Source organism: Rhinopithecus roxellana, chromosome 1 (assembly GCF_007565055.1).
Source record: "Rhinopithecus roxellana isolate Shanxi Qingling chromosome 1, ASM756505v1, whole genome shotgun sequence".
NCBI classification, from domain to species: Eukaryota; Metazoa; Chordata; class Mammalia; order Primates; family Cercopithecidae; genus Rhinopithecus; species Rhinopithecus roxellana.
In genome coordinates this window covers 21,325,339-21,341,038 of record NC_044549.1, presented here as the reverse complement: position 1 = coordinate 21,341,038, position 15,700 = coordinate 21,325,339, and the positions used below count along the sequence as shown (strand labels likewise).

General features: G+C 35.4%; 1 protein-coding gene across 7 annotated transcripts in view; it reads right to left on the bottom strand.

Moving 5' to 3' along the window:
- TFG (trafficking from ER to golgi regulator) overlaps window positions 1-15,700 on the bottom strand; it is a 40,137-nt gene that overhangs the window by 9,347 nt on the left and 15,090 nt on the right. For 6 of the 7 annotated variants that reach the window (XM_010368848.2, XM_030940202.1, XM_030940222.1 and 3 more), the window contains exons 4-6: window positions 11,059-11,205; window positions 7,373-7,537; window positions 3,332-3,472 (exon numbers count right to left, since the gene is read on the bottom strand). In XM_010368848.2, coding sequence (XP_010367150.1) covers window positions 3,332-3,472; window positions 7,373-7,537; window positions 11,059-11,205 — 453 coding nt within the window. The remainder of the gene's footprint in view (window positions 1-3,331; window positions 3,473-7,372; window positions 7,538-11,058; window positions 11,206-15,700) is intronic. The other variant, XM_030940239.1, reaches the window with a different exon arrangement.

Below are 15,700 nucleotides of genomic sequence, written 5' to 3'. Positions count from 1 at the left end.
ATTAGGGAAATTCAAATATAGACTAGTACATGTCGACATTAAGAATCACTGTTGAAGTTGCAGTGAGCTATAATCAAGCCTGTGCACTCCAACCTGGGCTAGAGTGACACCCTGTCTCAATTAAAAATAAAAAAGAATCACTGTTAAATAACAGCATGGTGGTTATATTAAAAAGAAGATTATCAGTTAGACATACATATTGAAATAGCTGACTATAATAAGCTGTTCATAATTTGATTTAAACTACTCCAGCAAATTAAAAGTGGTGCAGTGGGGAAAAATGATGAAAAAAGAATGCCAAAATATTGGTAAATGTTGAAGCCACGTGACTACATGAAGAGTTGATTATTCTATGTATGTTTCAATATTTACATAAAGTCTACTCAGCTTTTCATTATATTGGCATATTGGCATATGATTTTGGCATATACTTTTCATTATATTGGCATATGATTTTACGGATTTTAATTATATGTTTTTTCATTTTTTCAGTTTGTCAAACAGCAATGTCTCCTGGTCTCTGATGATTTTTGGCGTTCTTCTCCTTACCAGTTACATTTCTGGCAACATCACACAGTCTTCCAGTAACAGGCACTGGCTTTATATGAAGAAGGGTAACATTATCCCTTTTGGTTTTTTTAATGATGCTCAATATCTTGTTGATCCTTTTAACTGAACAACATATTAAGACTATATTTATTTGGAATAAAATTCACAGTTCCAAGGTCCCTTTTATGGGAGTTAAGTAACAACTCAGGATTCTTAATTTTAGTTTGGACTATTACACATTGTAAGAGATTGCTATGTTAATAAATTATAAGTAACACATTTTATGTTGGTAATTCTGCTCAAATTATAACCAGTAGTTGATCTAGATAACTGGCAACGTCAAAGACTCATTATACATCAAAAAGTATTTATTAAGGTAACCTATAATTAACGCTGGGAATCTATAAATAATGAATATATTTATCTAAAGCTGTGCTCTTAAAATAGTCACTAGCCACATGTGGCTACTGAGCACCTGAAATGTGGCTTGTCTGAATTGTGATATGTTGTTTGTTGTTTGAAGTGTTCCGAATCAGTGTCAAATCCCAGCCTTCCAATACACAGTACCAAAAAAATTAACTTTTTAATAGTGATTACACGTTGGATACATTAGGCTAAATAAAATTTTACCTTTTCTTAAACATTTTTCTAATGCAGCTAAATAGAAAAATTACATGTGGCTTCTACCATAATTCTTTTGGACAGCACTGATCTAGAATTAGATCAGTTATTAATAGTTTAAACGATGTCACATATTAATTGCATAATTTTCATACTGTATGTTTTAATGTAAGCTAACAGTTAATTGTAGCAAGGCATACAATATTACTTAAAAGAATTAAATGCATATAAACAGTGTTAATCTGCTATCTCTGGAAAAAGGAATTTGGTTGCTGTGGACAGAGGTGGGAGAGAGAATTTTCACTGTATGTCCTTTCACATTTTTAAAATTTTACTTATTTGAAAATGCTCAATTAAAACAAACACTTCATAGTATGCTTAGATATTGCTAGTAAAGCCTTAATTCCCATTTATTTATACATAAACAGCAAACATTATTTGGTACAATGATCCTTCCAACTGTCACTGTATCATAGTATACATTATACACTGCTTACACAGTACACAGTATACACTGCTTAAAATGGGATTTATTTAAAAACAAATCTTTAGTTCACTTGATGTAGGCATTAAACTCTCATCATACCTATACTCTGCTTTTGTCTATTTCAGCCCATATCTGCTTTAGTTCTAGTTTGTTCTAGTTTTGGCAGTAGCATTTTGGTGCAGAGGAGGAGTTAACTAGTTGGTTGAGAAAAGGCTTAATAAGAAATTCTTCACAAACCACTGATTCATCAGTAAAATGTCACCTGCTACTCCATAATGACTGGTGTTCATCCAACAGACAACTCTGTGGAGTGTTGTTTTTTTTTTTTTTTTTTTTGGGCTTTGTTTTTGAGACAGGGTCTCATTCTGTTGCCCAGGCTGGAGTGCAGTGGAGTGATCACAGCTCACTGCAGCCCAGACTGCTTCAATTCAACAATGCAAACAATCCTTCCACTTCAGCTTCCCAAGTAGCTGGAACTATAGGCACATGCCATAGCACATGGCTTTTTTAAATCGTTTATTTATAGGGACAGGATCTCACTATGTCACCCAGCTTAGTCACAAACTCCTGGGCTCAAGTGATCCTCCTGGCTCAGCCTCCCAAAGCACTGGGATTATAGGCGTGAGCCACCACACCTAGCCAGGTAACTCTGAAAATATCACCACAGGATGATAGGCTTCTATTCCAAAAGTGGTCAGTTCATTTTAGGCTATGTTTTGTTTTTGTTTTAATGTGATTGATAACTTTGATCACTTGCTTTGGGTGCTGGAAATACATTATACCACTATCTGACCCATTAAACAAATAGTTAGAGCGCCACCTGGTGTTTGTTCTGAAGTGGAACGTGGTTTTAAAGGTCCCAACACGCCCAGGCAACACAAAAACCACATTTAATCTGGAAGGCACCCTAGAGATTAGTAAATACTTAGTCCCGTTCTGCAGAACTCCAAGGTTTTCAACGAGGCACCTTAATGTCTGCTGTCTCAAGTCTGTTGCCCCTCAATCCCCTATTTTAAATACAGAGCTTTCAAGTTATATTTCATTCAGAACTAAAGACACTCTTTCGAAACCACTGTGTTTAGTCCAATTTTCACATTTTACAGTGAAAGAATATCAAAACCCAGAGAGACTAAACTGCATATCCAAGGATGGATTATTTCAGAAGAAAAAGTCTGACTCAAAATACACTGCTTTTTTCCATTAAAGACATATTGCTAAATTTACAAAATTACAAAAGGCTACTAATCTTACCCAAAAAATCCACTACAACTGAAGTTATCCTTTACCTGTATTTAGAAATCTTTTTAAATTAGAAAAATCACGCACGGATGCTGAAGAAAGGAGGCAGATAAAACAGCACGTAAGCATAACACAAAATAAAGTGTGAAATCACCAGTCTGAACTTCACTACCCTCCACGAGGGTCACCACTGACTAATGACTGGTCTTTCACTCTATCTATAGAAACACTTTTTTAAGGTTTTTTTTTCATTCCATTAATTGGAAACAAACCTGACATATTGTTCTATTTGGTTTTTTTAACATCAAATCTGTCAGCACATCAAAATTTTTCCTGCGTTTAAGGCATGACTAAATACATGAAGTGTTTACAACAATGCTGCAATAAACACTTCACATGTACTTTCCCAAATATGTGTTCTAAACTCTATTTTACCTTCAATCTGACCTGCTTGTGTCTGAGCTCCCGTGTATGGTGGTTGCTGTGGCTGAACTCCTGGTGGGTGAGCTGCTGAGGAGGAGGAAGCAATGCTGTCGGGTGTTCCTGAACGATCTTCTGCAGGAGCACTGGGTGGCCCTGAATAGTCAAAAAACAAGTCAGTTTAGTATCCAATACATGGCCTTCCCCCAGTAAGCTCAAGGAATAAATCTGGTTAAAAGATACTAAAAGTACTATAGAATAAGTATATAACCACAAATATGGCTTTTTACATTAAATGTATGTACTTTATTTTTTCCTTTGTTCCAGTCTCTTAATCCAAAGCTTCCTTATAAAGTGGAAGTCCTTCCTTATAAAGTGTAAAGCACTATATTCCTGAGTCTTAACCTCTTCTTGCAAAAAAACAAAACTCATGTCTGCAATGCCAATATCCTCCTACTCCAAGCAAGGTATTCTGCATATCAACCAAAATTATCACTTCATTCTTCCAGGATTCTTCACTGCCCATAAATTAAGTTCAACCCCCTAGTTTGGCATTAAGGGTCCAAACATTATTTCTCACAATTTCTCTTCTCACACGTCTCCCTTTCAGCTAAACTAACTTCTCCCAACTCCCATAACATATCTAATATTTCTTGACCTCTATTTAATTTATCACTGTTCTCTCCACTATACCCCATATATTTAAATATAACATTCACATATTTAAATATGACATTATTTAAAATCCAATTATAATTCCACACTTCTAGTAAGCCTTCTTGACTCATGAATACTTTTTCCACTAGTGAGCTTCTATCTAGTTTACTTTTATTAACCCATACTGACTTCTACTTTGCATTTCTGAACAGCTCCCCCTTTCACTCTTAAAGCCTCTGCGGTCTTTTGGCCGGGCTCCTGACCGTTGACTGTTTTTGTCTGCCTCACAAGGCCTAGCACTCTAACTTACATACGGAGACACTGTAATTCTTCCAAAATGATGAACACAGAAATGAACGAAGAGAATATACTACAGTTCCAATGCTGTGACAGTCAAAAAACAGATTCTGAGGACAATGTAAATATGTCTTATTCCTTTAAATTCTTTCTGCTTTAGCAATGCAGAAGAGTGGTTAAAAGCATAGGCTTTGGAGCTAGACTACCTAGGTTCAAATCCTAGTGCTGTCACTCACTAGCTGTGTAACTCTGAAAATGTTACATCATCTCTTTCTGTGCCTCAGTTTCCTCATCTGTACAAAGGATATACTAATTCCTATTTCATAAGGTTATTGTGAGGATTATGAGTTAACAAGAGCTTATGGCACGGGTTTATAAAAGGAATTATACAGCAAAAGCTTATAAAAGTGACCACTACTCAGAAAGTTCCATATAAGTACTTGCTATTATCAGCAGACTAATTTCTCTAAGGGCAAACCTCTATCTTCTGCTCTGATGTATCCCCAGAACTTACCACAGTATTAGGCACAGTTGACAGCTGACAGTCCAAGTATTAATAAGAACCTAAACTAGGATATAATAGTGGTAATGCAAGAGAGACTGATGATTGCCAGAATAAAATCGATGATGGTTTCTATCTACCACCATTTTACTTAAATTTATATCTATGTAGATAAATACATATACACATTCTTCCTATAAAAGACACTATGTTATTAGCCTAAATATATATGCATTTGTTACTTTGGCTCCTCTTTCCTCCCTTATATGTAATTTATGACAGTTAATGTTCATTCCATCTTTGTAATATTTTATCCCTCATTCCCATTGCCACATTCATTATTGTAATAAGCCATATTTTTATCACATCACACCTGAAGAACTACAAAAGTATCCTGGCCATGTGTACAGTTTTTCCAACTATAATTCAACACACAAAGCTGTGAGAAAAACAGTCTTCAAATAATGTGAATCATAATAATATTATTCTACCTGGAATACAGTACATTTAAATCAAAATTTAAAAGTCTGACCTCATCAGATTTTCACACAATTTTATTTAGTGAGTAATTCCATGAAAGTCTCTAAGAAATACAAAATGAATAGACTATATACATTTCCAACTACTGATAAAGGCAAAGTAAATCCATCAGATAAACTCTCCCCCAGGTAACAACTAAAAACATGAACAAAAGAACTATTTGAAATAATTGAAAGTCAACCAGACACCAGAGTTTACCCCAATAAAACTAGAATGGGTAAGAATTAAAAGCGCTGACCTCTGCAGCTCCAATGGCAGAAAACCACAGTGTTAACCACCTCATGGCTGGACAAGCAGCTGAAGATTTAGGAGGAAAATCCCTGAGGTGAGGGTGGCACTGAAAGGGTAAGACCCAAAATCTAGGTATATATACTCTGCCCAAATCCCCAGCTGACTGTAGGGCTGGGAGAGCGGAGGAGGATATCTCAAGAAGGCTCAGAGAAAAAGCAGCACCTGGAGCAAGCTGAAAGGACTGAGCATACATATCAGCTGCTCCACACCATAGGGAGAAAGAAGGAGTAGTTTTCAGTATGTGAAAGTTATCAAAACCAAAAGGAAATCATTAATGTTGAAAAATATAAAAAACTCTGATATGGCCATGAAGAGAGGATTCTTAGAAAAACCATCACAAAAGAGTTCAAAAACCACAAGCCCACACAAAGGCCATCACAACTTTGCAAAAATAAATAAATCAATACTTCTGTTGACTGTGAGGACATCTGCCCAGAAACTGCCTGTCCAACCTCAGACTGGCATCACTCTTGCTAATGATCTTTGTAGCCAACAATAATTATTTCAAAACAATTATGTTTTCTCCTCATTTTTTCCTTTAAAAACCTTTACCTGACTTTACCTCACTGAATACGCACATAGTTTACTACGGCATGCATATTTTCAATGCAATGCTCTATTCCCAAATACCTTTTTCTTTTAGAGAGCCCTTTTCTGTTTGTTATTTATGTTGATAAAGTCCACACAAATGTACTCCCTGCAAGATCCTCAAAAGAATATAAAGAATCCCAAGTCACTACAACATATTAACCAGAATGTCTAGTTTTCGACCAAACACTATTAGACAGGCAAAGAAACAGAAAAATGTGACCCTACTGGAGTTGGGGAATGTGTGTGGGGGAGAGGAACCCAGTCAATAGAAACTGACTCCAAATGGGTCCAAGTGTTAGATGTTGCAGATAACATTTTAAAGCAGCTATTCTAAATATTTTTAAAGGATCAAACATAAATACATTCAAACAATTAAAGGAAAATGTAGTCTTAACGAACGTAAAATAATCTCAACAGAAAAACAGAAACTATAAAAACTCAATGGAAATTCTAGAACTGAAAGCACAATTAAATAATTCACTAGAAAGGTTCAACAGCATATTAGAAATCACAGCGACCCTGAAGAGTTCAACAGAAATCACCTAACCTGAAGAACAGAGAAGACTGAAGAAAAATGAACCTTCATGACCCATGAGACAGTATCAAGCTCTCCAATGTATGTTATTAGAATCCGAAAAGAGAAAAAGAAGCGGGAAAAAATAATGAAGAAATTACAACCAAAAGTTAAAAAGAATAAAACAATATAGGTACTGCTTTAAGGTTAAAAATTTGTTTATATAAAAATCCACTCTATACTCAAGCAATTTAACCAGAAAATCTACATATAATTTTCAATTTCTCTAAGAGAAAAGACAAATCAAATACAATTCCAATACTGCAACTAATCAAATTATAAAATAGTTCAGATTTTTTAAAACTTTCTAAATTTTACTTTCAAAAATTTACTTGAACCCAACATTGGTTTTTCTTTAAGAGGGAGGGAGCTACTGTTGGGGAGAGGACGTAAGAAAGCCTTCTGAGTACTGGAAATAATCTACATCTTAATCTAGTTAGTCTTTTACATAAGTGTACAAATATGTAAAAACTTGTTAAACAGAACACTTAAGATTTGTGCACTTCACCATATCCAAGTTATTCTTCAATTAAAGAAAGAACGAAAGAGAAGAAAGGAAAGATGAAGGAAAGGAAGGGTATAAAGGAGTTGGAAACTAACTTACCTGAAACCTGATCATCTGTTAAGCCAAACGCTGACATAACATTTTTATTGATTTCATCTTGGTTTTTTAAAGGATCAAAAGCAGACATACTTGCTGCCATAACCTGAGTAGACTGTTTTCCAGAAGAATCAGAAGCAGGCTTTTCTTCCCTACCATCCACAGTATCTGCAAGAAGAGAGGAATAAACAAAAACGTGCTTCCTTTTTATCTATACTCAGTAAGGCCTAAACGTACAAGATAGGGAAATAACGTATGTGTACAACGATAGTCTGGAATGTTAAGTATGTCTGAATATAAGATTATAAATCATTTTACTTTCTTTACACTTTTTTAAGTATTTTTACTTCTAGTACCAGGGAGGAGAGGGCAAAAAGAAACAAGATGAACAACAGCTTTTCCAAAAAAGTTATTTACCTCCTTTCGTAAGAAGTATTAGACGAAAAAAATACAAGCTCCTGGATAAAGAGAAACATTTTACTGTTTTGGTTTTTTTTGGAGCCCAATGACCTATATCCTAGTATCAGATACCCCACTGGGCACTCTGGAAATAACAACTATAGGAACTAAGGCTTTATTTTATAAAAAGAAACTTAACTAAGGTTATAATCTCAAATTTTACACTTCATTTTTACTATCTAGTGGTCCACTATTAAATTACATGGAAATCAAGCCAACCATAATTAATTCATAATCTTCCATAAATGGCACATTAAAAACATTTTTGAATTTGCTACCTTCTATTTTAATATGTATTACTTATTAAAATACTTATTCAAATGCTTACAGATAAAATGATGTATATGGGATCTGCATCAAAATAATACAGGAGGGGAGCCGGGTGCGATAGCTCATGTCTGTAATCCCGGCAGGAGGCCAAGGTGGGTAGATCACTTGAGGCTAGGAGCTCAAGACCAGGCTGGCAAAACCCCATCTCTACCAAAAATACAAAAATTAGCCAGGCACAGTGATGCACGCCTGTAATCCCAGCTACTCAGGAGGCTGAGTCACGAGAATCACTTGAACCCAGGAGGAGAAGTTTGTAGCGAGCTGAGATCCTAGCACTGCACTCCAGTCTAGGTCACAGGAGTGGTAGAAGTGTGTGTAGCATAATTATATGATACCGTAAGTTGGTAACTGTTGAAAGTGTATGTGGGTTTATGGGATTCATTATAATGTCTACTTTCGTATATACTTAAACTTTTCTATAATAAAATGGTTAAAACAACAACAACAAAAAAACAAAATGTTAAATATTATGAGCAGGTTAAATTTAAAATCATGCTTTTCTTCTAAGGATATTAAGATATTCCACAGGCATTTATACTACTGTCTTTCGAAAGAAAGAGTTCAAGAATAAGCTACATTTTACAAATAGGAATCCAAGTCCAAGATACAAAAGACATCAAAACAAACAAAACACAGGAACAAGTAAACAAAAGGACTGTTGTTACCATTTACTCAGTTAAGGAGCAATGATTATCACTTTTGTTACCAAGTAAGTAAATGAACATCTGTTCTTAGATCACTCCTGTAATCAATACAAAATGTATCTTCTGAAAAAAACTAAGTGCTAAATGGAATATAAGTACCCACAGCGCACACTGGCTGGCAGCTCATTCATTCCTAACATACCATTCCAGGCTACCCTAATATTTTCTAAGTTTTTGGAAAAGGAAAACCCCTAGAAGTATTCCTTTAAAACACATCTACCAGTTATCTACCTTCCTTACCAAGTTCCTTCCTCTAATCCCAAGAGCATACCACGTCAGTCTTACAAATTGTTTCCCCTCACATCTCACTACCTATGCCTCTTTTCACTTATCACAAAACAAAACGATCAGGAAACACACTATATGTCCTACTACTTGCTCCATTAGCTGCTGGAGATACCGCCAACAGGTCAATCTTCTATCTAAGGTAGTTTACACATCATTTGCCTCTTGGAGGAAAACAAGCATCCAAGAACCGCTGTAACAGAGAGCTGAAGACCACAGGCGGCCACATTTCTTGGTGAGGGTAATCCACAGGTTCTAAACAGCACTGACAGCTGATTTGGCAATTTCATTTTGTGGACTATTTTGTGGACTATTTCATTTTGTGGACTAGATTTCAGTTTCTGATGTAGGGTTTTTTTGTTTTTGTTTTTCTTTTTTTTAAATTAGAACTATCTCTAAAAATAAAATGCAGATTGTATTATTCTTATATCATCTTATCATCAGATACGTCAGACAGGACACAATAACTAGAAGATGGCCATACAAGAAAACAACACATGGCATGACTTCCAAGATGCAGAGAAGAAACCAATTTTAACATCTTTTACGTTAACATAGGTAAAAAGCTAACAATAATATGTATAAAAATACAGAAACAAAGAATGAAGCATAAACAGTAGCAAGAAAGAGGTGAGGAAAAAGTTTCACCTGAATCAAAAAATTCATAAATCCATTCCTGAGAGTAGAATGCGGGCCCCTGTGGCTAATTTCTGAACAGTACTGGCTATACTGGTTAAATTCTCATCTACATTTCTTAATATTTTGCAGATGGTTAAATCCCCTGAAATTATATGCAAATGTTGTATCAGCATCTATGAATTCTTCTAGAAAAATTGTCCCCTTATGCTCTGAAATAGAAGTGGAACTAGAAATCACTAATCAATCACCAAATATTTATTAACCATCTATCATTAACATAATTCCACATGATTATTAGAAGACAGGAAGGGAGAAATGATGGAAAATACGTCTTTATTTAAACTGTAACTAAAATAAAAACAGAAAACAAAAACTCCCAAATTATTTAACGGCCAAAAACAGAACACATGCCATTTATCCACAAAAATTATCTCGTGTTAAGCCCTTTACATGCAGTCATCCAGACCAGATTTTTTTAAATTACTATTTCACAATATGGACAGTTTTAAACATATGAAAATTATAAGCAAACAAAGAATTTGTAAAAAATAATAAGAGTTTTCTTTAAAAGCAACATCTAAGAATCTTAAAAGAAGAAAGCAGTTTTTTAACTCTACTTTCAAGTCATAACACATACTTAAATTTCAGTCCACATTTTAAAATACATTTGGTCCCAAAATTATGTCAGTTCCAAATGTCGATACTTCTAGGTTTATCTTAACACGAATAGTACATGTCATCTATAAAACGGGGAAAAAAAAGTTTTTCTTTAAATATTATTAAAAATTGTGTTTCAACTTTACAATGTACCATTTTTAATGAATATTACTAATCTAGGTGATTTTTAGTTAAAACTACTTCCAACACTACGTAATATTCATGAAATGATTTTCAATTCCCAAGGTTCATTACTTATCTATTATACTAAAAAGGTTCATGTGTCAAGAGGATTTGAAAACTGACCCGTGTAATAAACCCAAAAGTCTAAGACTAGTTGTGAAAGAATCACCCAGAAAACACTTTAAAAATGGGATTTCCAGGTGCTAAACTCCAGTAGGTCTATGATGAGATCCAGGAATTGGTATAATGAAACCTCCTAGTAATCTTGATGAACAGCAAGGTTTAGGAACACAGACACAAATACTAGTAGAGAGGCAGAGGAGCAAGAGTGACACTGGGGGTGCCATCCTTCTCCCACTTAAAAAGAGTTTTTACAAACTTCCAAAAAGACATAAGAACAATAAATCAGAATACAATGGATTCAGGGTTTACCATTTTCAGGAATATTGGTGGAAGGTCCAAGTTCTCCAGGTGGTTCCAAGCTATCCAATAAACGATTCACTTTATTTCGAAGTTCTATCAGTTCTCGACGGAGATATTTGACCTGACTTGATTCAAGGGGTCTTGGTTGGCCATTAACTGAAATAAAAACATTTATTTGCTTAAAATTAGAAGTTCATGAATAAGTATACTAATAATATGCAACAAGGAAAAATAAATACAATTCCTTTAAAATAACAAAAAGAAGATATCAATGTAATGGAGTAACTTTTTTTAAAAAAAGGAATTCTCTATGGCTAATAACTTATTATGGAAAAAAAGTCAAATGATTTGATGCCAGACCAAATGATTTTTAGTTGACTGAAAAAAATGAATTCCTTCATTCAGCAACAAACACTGTCAACACTCAGGTTATTTTTAAAAAGAAAAGAAAAAAAAGTGACACAAGGCTCTGATTGCAAACCCCAAGACAGGAGTTCAAAAACTAAACTAAAATGCTTTACGCATTGCCAGTATACATACATACAAACTCCTGAAGCACCTAATTAGAAAAGGCCATCTATGTGAAAATAAAAGTTCAGGGCAATTCTTTGTTAAATATGTTTCAAAATCAAACCACCAATTATAAGCTTTTAGAAGAAAACTCACCAGTAATTCACATACTCCCTGCACACCTATGAAGTTCAATACAATCTCCTATCTACATCAATTAATTATTGGTTTTCACTTAGTATTACTATTTTTTCTCCAATATTTGAGGAGAAAAATAGCTCCTAGCAGCCAGAAACTGGTCTGGTACAGTAAGATAGGCCTTAGTGTTGCTAGAAGCTGGCCTGGCACTCACAGGTAGGCTGTGGTGTTCTCCTGTTGAACATAAATATTTCAAAGAACACCAACATCACAGAAGACTATCATCTGTATAGATCAACAGTCCATAACCATGTCAAAACTCAGACAAAAACAAGAACGCTGACCACACCAGAAAAAGGACCAAACAACCTTTTATCCTGGCTAATATGAGTGACTGCTACTGCTTTACCAACTACAGCTTTAGCCTCAATTCATTCCTCCCACCCTCCAGATAAGATTTAGTAAGATTTATTCCTCTCACCTTCTAGATAATATTTGATAAGATATCCAATCATAGAATCATCTCTACTTCCTAGGAGCATCCAAGGCAAAGTTGTACTTCCTTGAACCTTATCCAAAATCAGCTAACACAAACCCAAGCCCAACAAAAAAATTCTTTTCTAACATATTTGTAAAACATCCTATTGTTCTCCACGGTATTCATTCTCCCTTGCTGCAGTAAGTCTGTAAACCCAACTTCATTCAACTACAGGTGTGCTCCTGGTAGTCTCTGGAGCACACTGATACATCTTACGAGAATGTTTAAGAACCTTGCACTTACATGCCTAGTATGGCCTATAATCTGTTATTATCTACTTAGTGGGTTTAAGAGCACTAAGCTCCAAATTATATTTGATTAAAAGTTTCAATTAACTAAGTTTAAATTGATTAAGTTAATATTAGTTGTCAGCTTGATTAGATTGAGGAATGCCTAGATGATTGGTAAAGTACTGTTCCCAGGTGTGTCTGTAAGGGTGTTACCAGAAGAGACTGACATTTGAATCAGTGAACCAGGAGAGGAAAACCCATCTTCAGTGTTGGTGGGCACCACCCAATCAGCTGCCAGTGCAGCTATGAGAAAACAGGCAGAAGAAGATAAGTTTGCTTGCTGGGTCTTTAGCTCGCTCTCCTTCCTATGCCAGATGCTTGCTTCCATTCCTCCTGCCCTTGGACATCAGACTCCAGGACAAGAGACTCCAGTTTTGGTCTTTGGACTCTAGGGCTTGTATTAGCAGCTTCTCAGGGGACTCTCGGGCCTTTGGCAACAGACAAAGGCTGCACTATCAGCTTCCCTGGTTTTCAGGCTTTTGGACTTGAACTGAGTCACTGAGCCACTATCAGCATCAGCTTCTCTTTCCCCAGCTTGCAGATGGCCTATCATGGGACTTCGCCTTGTAATCACCTTGCAATTCTCCCTAAAAAAACTCCCATGTATCTTATTGGTTCCATCCCTCTGGAGAACCCTAGTACACATAATAATGTATCTTCATTAGTGTGAATATAATTGGAAGACTTTAATGAACCATTTCAAGCACACAACAAGATAAACTTACTAAACACCCACCTTTGTTAAAGCTTAATATATATTTATATTTTTTTCAAGACAGAGTCTTGCTCTGTCACCTAGGCTGTAGTGCAGTGGCCTGATCCCGGCTCACTGCAACCTCTGCCTCCTGGGTTCAGCAATTCTGCCTCAGCCTCCCAAGTAGCTGGGACTACAGGCGTGCACCACTACGCCCAGCTAATGTTCTTTTTTTTTTTGGTAGAGACAGTGTTTCGCCATGTTGGCCAGGCTGATCTCGAGCTCCTGAACTCATGATCTGCCCACCTCGGCCTCCCAAAGTGATGGGATTACAGGCATGAGACACCACGCCTGGCCAAACCTTAATATTTTTTTCATCTTTGCTCCTAACCACTAAGAAATGAAACAACACAGACATAATCAAATCTCCCAGAGTACCTTTCCTTAAAACCCATTCCTCTACTTGATTTTAAATAATTTTGTTTCGTCCAAAACAATCTAGACTGTTAGATTTATTCCAACTATGTTTCATTGGATATAATCATAATTGGTATGTTACATTTATAATCCTTTTATATTAGGCACACAGCAGTTGTTCTATGTAATAAATGCCCCCATATGAGGTAAAATAATTCCCTTTTGACAAGGCGTAGTGGCTCACGCCTGTAATCCCTGCACTTTGGGAGGCCGAGGTGGGTGGATCACGAGGTCAGGAGATCAAGACCATCCTGGCTAACATGGTGAAACCCCGTCTCTACTAATAATACAAAAAAAAAAATTAGCCAGGCGTGGTGGTGGGCACCTGTAGTCCCAGCGACTCCGGAGGCTGAGGCAGAATGACGTGAACCCGGGAGGTGGAGCTTGCAGTGAGCTGAGATCGAGCCACTGCACTCCAGCCTGGGCAACAGTGAGAGGCTCCGTCTCAAAAAAAAAAGAATTCCCTTTTATTCATAGTTTGCTACGACTTTTCAACATGATTGAGATATGAATGGCTTTTCTTTATCTAGAGATGATTCAGTTTTTCTCCTTTAATCTGTTATATAGAAAGTAGTATGTGATTTTCTAATTTAAAGCAATCTTAGACTCCTTAGGTGAGCAATTTTGACAATGGTGTGTTTTAATATTCACTGATGAGTTTGATTTGTAAATATTACTTAATATTTTCTATCTATGATCATAAGTGACACTGGTCTTCATTTTCCCTGGCTGGTTTTCATGTCAATGTTATATTAACCCCACAAAATGAATTAGTGCATATTCCCTCTTTGCCTATGCTCTTGAATAGTTTGTATAATTTAGAATCATCTGTTCCTTAAGTATTTGGTATAATAGTTGGTCCAATTTCTTTAATGTTAATTGGGGCAATCAAATTTTCTATTTCTTGAAATAGTACATTAAATTTCCCTAAGAAATTGTCCATGTCACCTGAGTTTTCAAATTTAAATAAAGGAATTCATGGTATATATAATATAAATTTTTAAAGTTTCTACTATAAACCTTTCATTTCTAACATTGCTTATTTGTGCCTTGTTTCTCCTTAACTAATCCTCATAAAGGTTTGCCAACAGCATCTTTTCAAAATTGTTGATCCTAACAATTCCGATTTCTAGTTCACGTCTGCTCTTTATTATTTCCTTCCAAGTTATTTGAGCTTTGTCCTTTTGTAACTGTTTGAATACCTCCAAAACTTTCCAATCCAGTTTACTAATATAAGTATCTAAAGCTGTAAGTACTACTCTAAGTACAGCTTTAGCATTCTCTAAAAACTTGGTTACACAGAAGTCATTACCTACTTATTTCTAATTCCCATTATTATTTCTTCTTTGACTTATTTAAAACTGTATTTGTCTCCAAAAGTAGGGAAATCTGGGTTACATATCCTGTCCAATGTTCTCTAAAGAGGCCAGAGAATACGACCTTTAAGATATCTATTCTCTGTTACATCTTGGAATTTTCTGGAAGACTTGATTTACAGTCAACTTCTATAATGCACTATGAGTACTCAAAAACAAACAAACAAACAAAAAACTGTATTTCTCCCTAACTGCTAGATGTAGAAGACCAAGGCTGTTTGAGCCTGCTTGATTTATCAGCTCTTCCATAATTGTACATTCATTGATTTATCTTTGTTCTGCCAATTTTTCTTAGGGGAAAACATCTAAAGCTAACACGTATTAAGTGTTCAGATTGTTATACAGTTGCAGTGAATTATTCTTTTTATCATCACAGAGTGACTATTACTACTCAAGTTTTTACACAAGTCTATTCTATTAATAACCAGCTTTCTTTGCATTTGTCTAGTCTCTTTTTCTAGCCCTTTACTTTCAAGCTTTGCATAATAATATTTTATGTCTCTTGGAAGTAGCATGGAACTGAATTTTTTTTAAACTCCATTAAGAGATTATTTTAACTGATATATGTAGTCAATTTCTGTGTACTGTGATTAGTATTTTGTTCTATCTATTAAGCTTTCTATTTCTT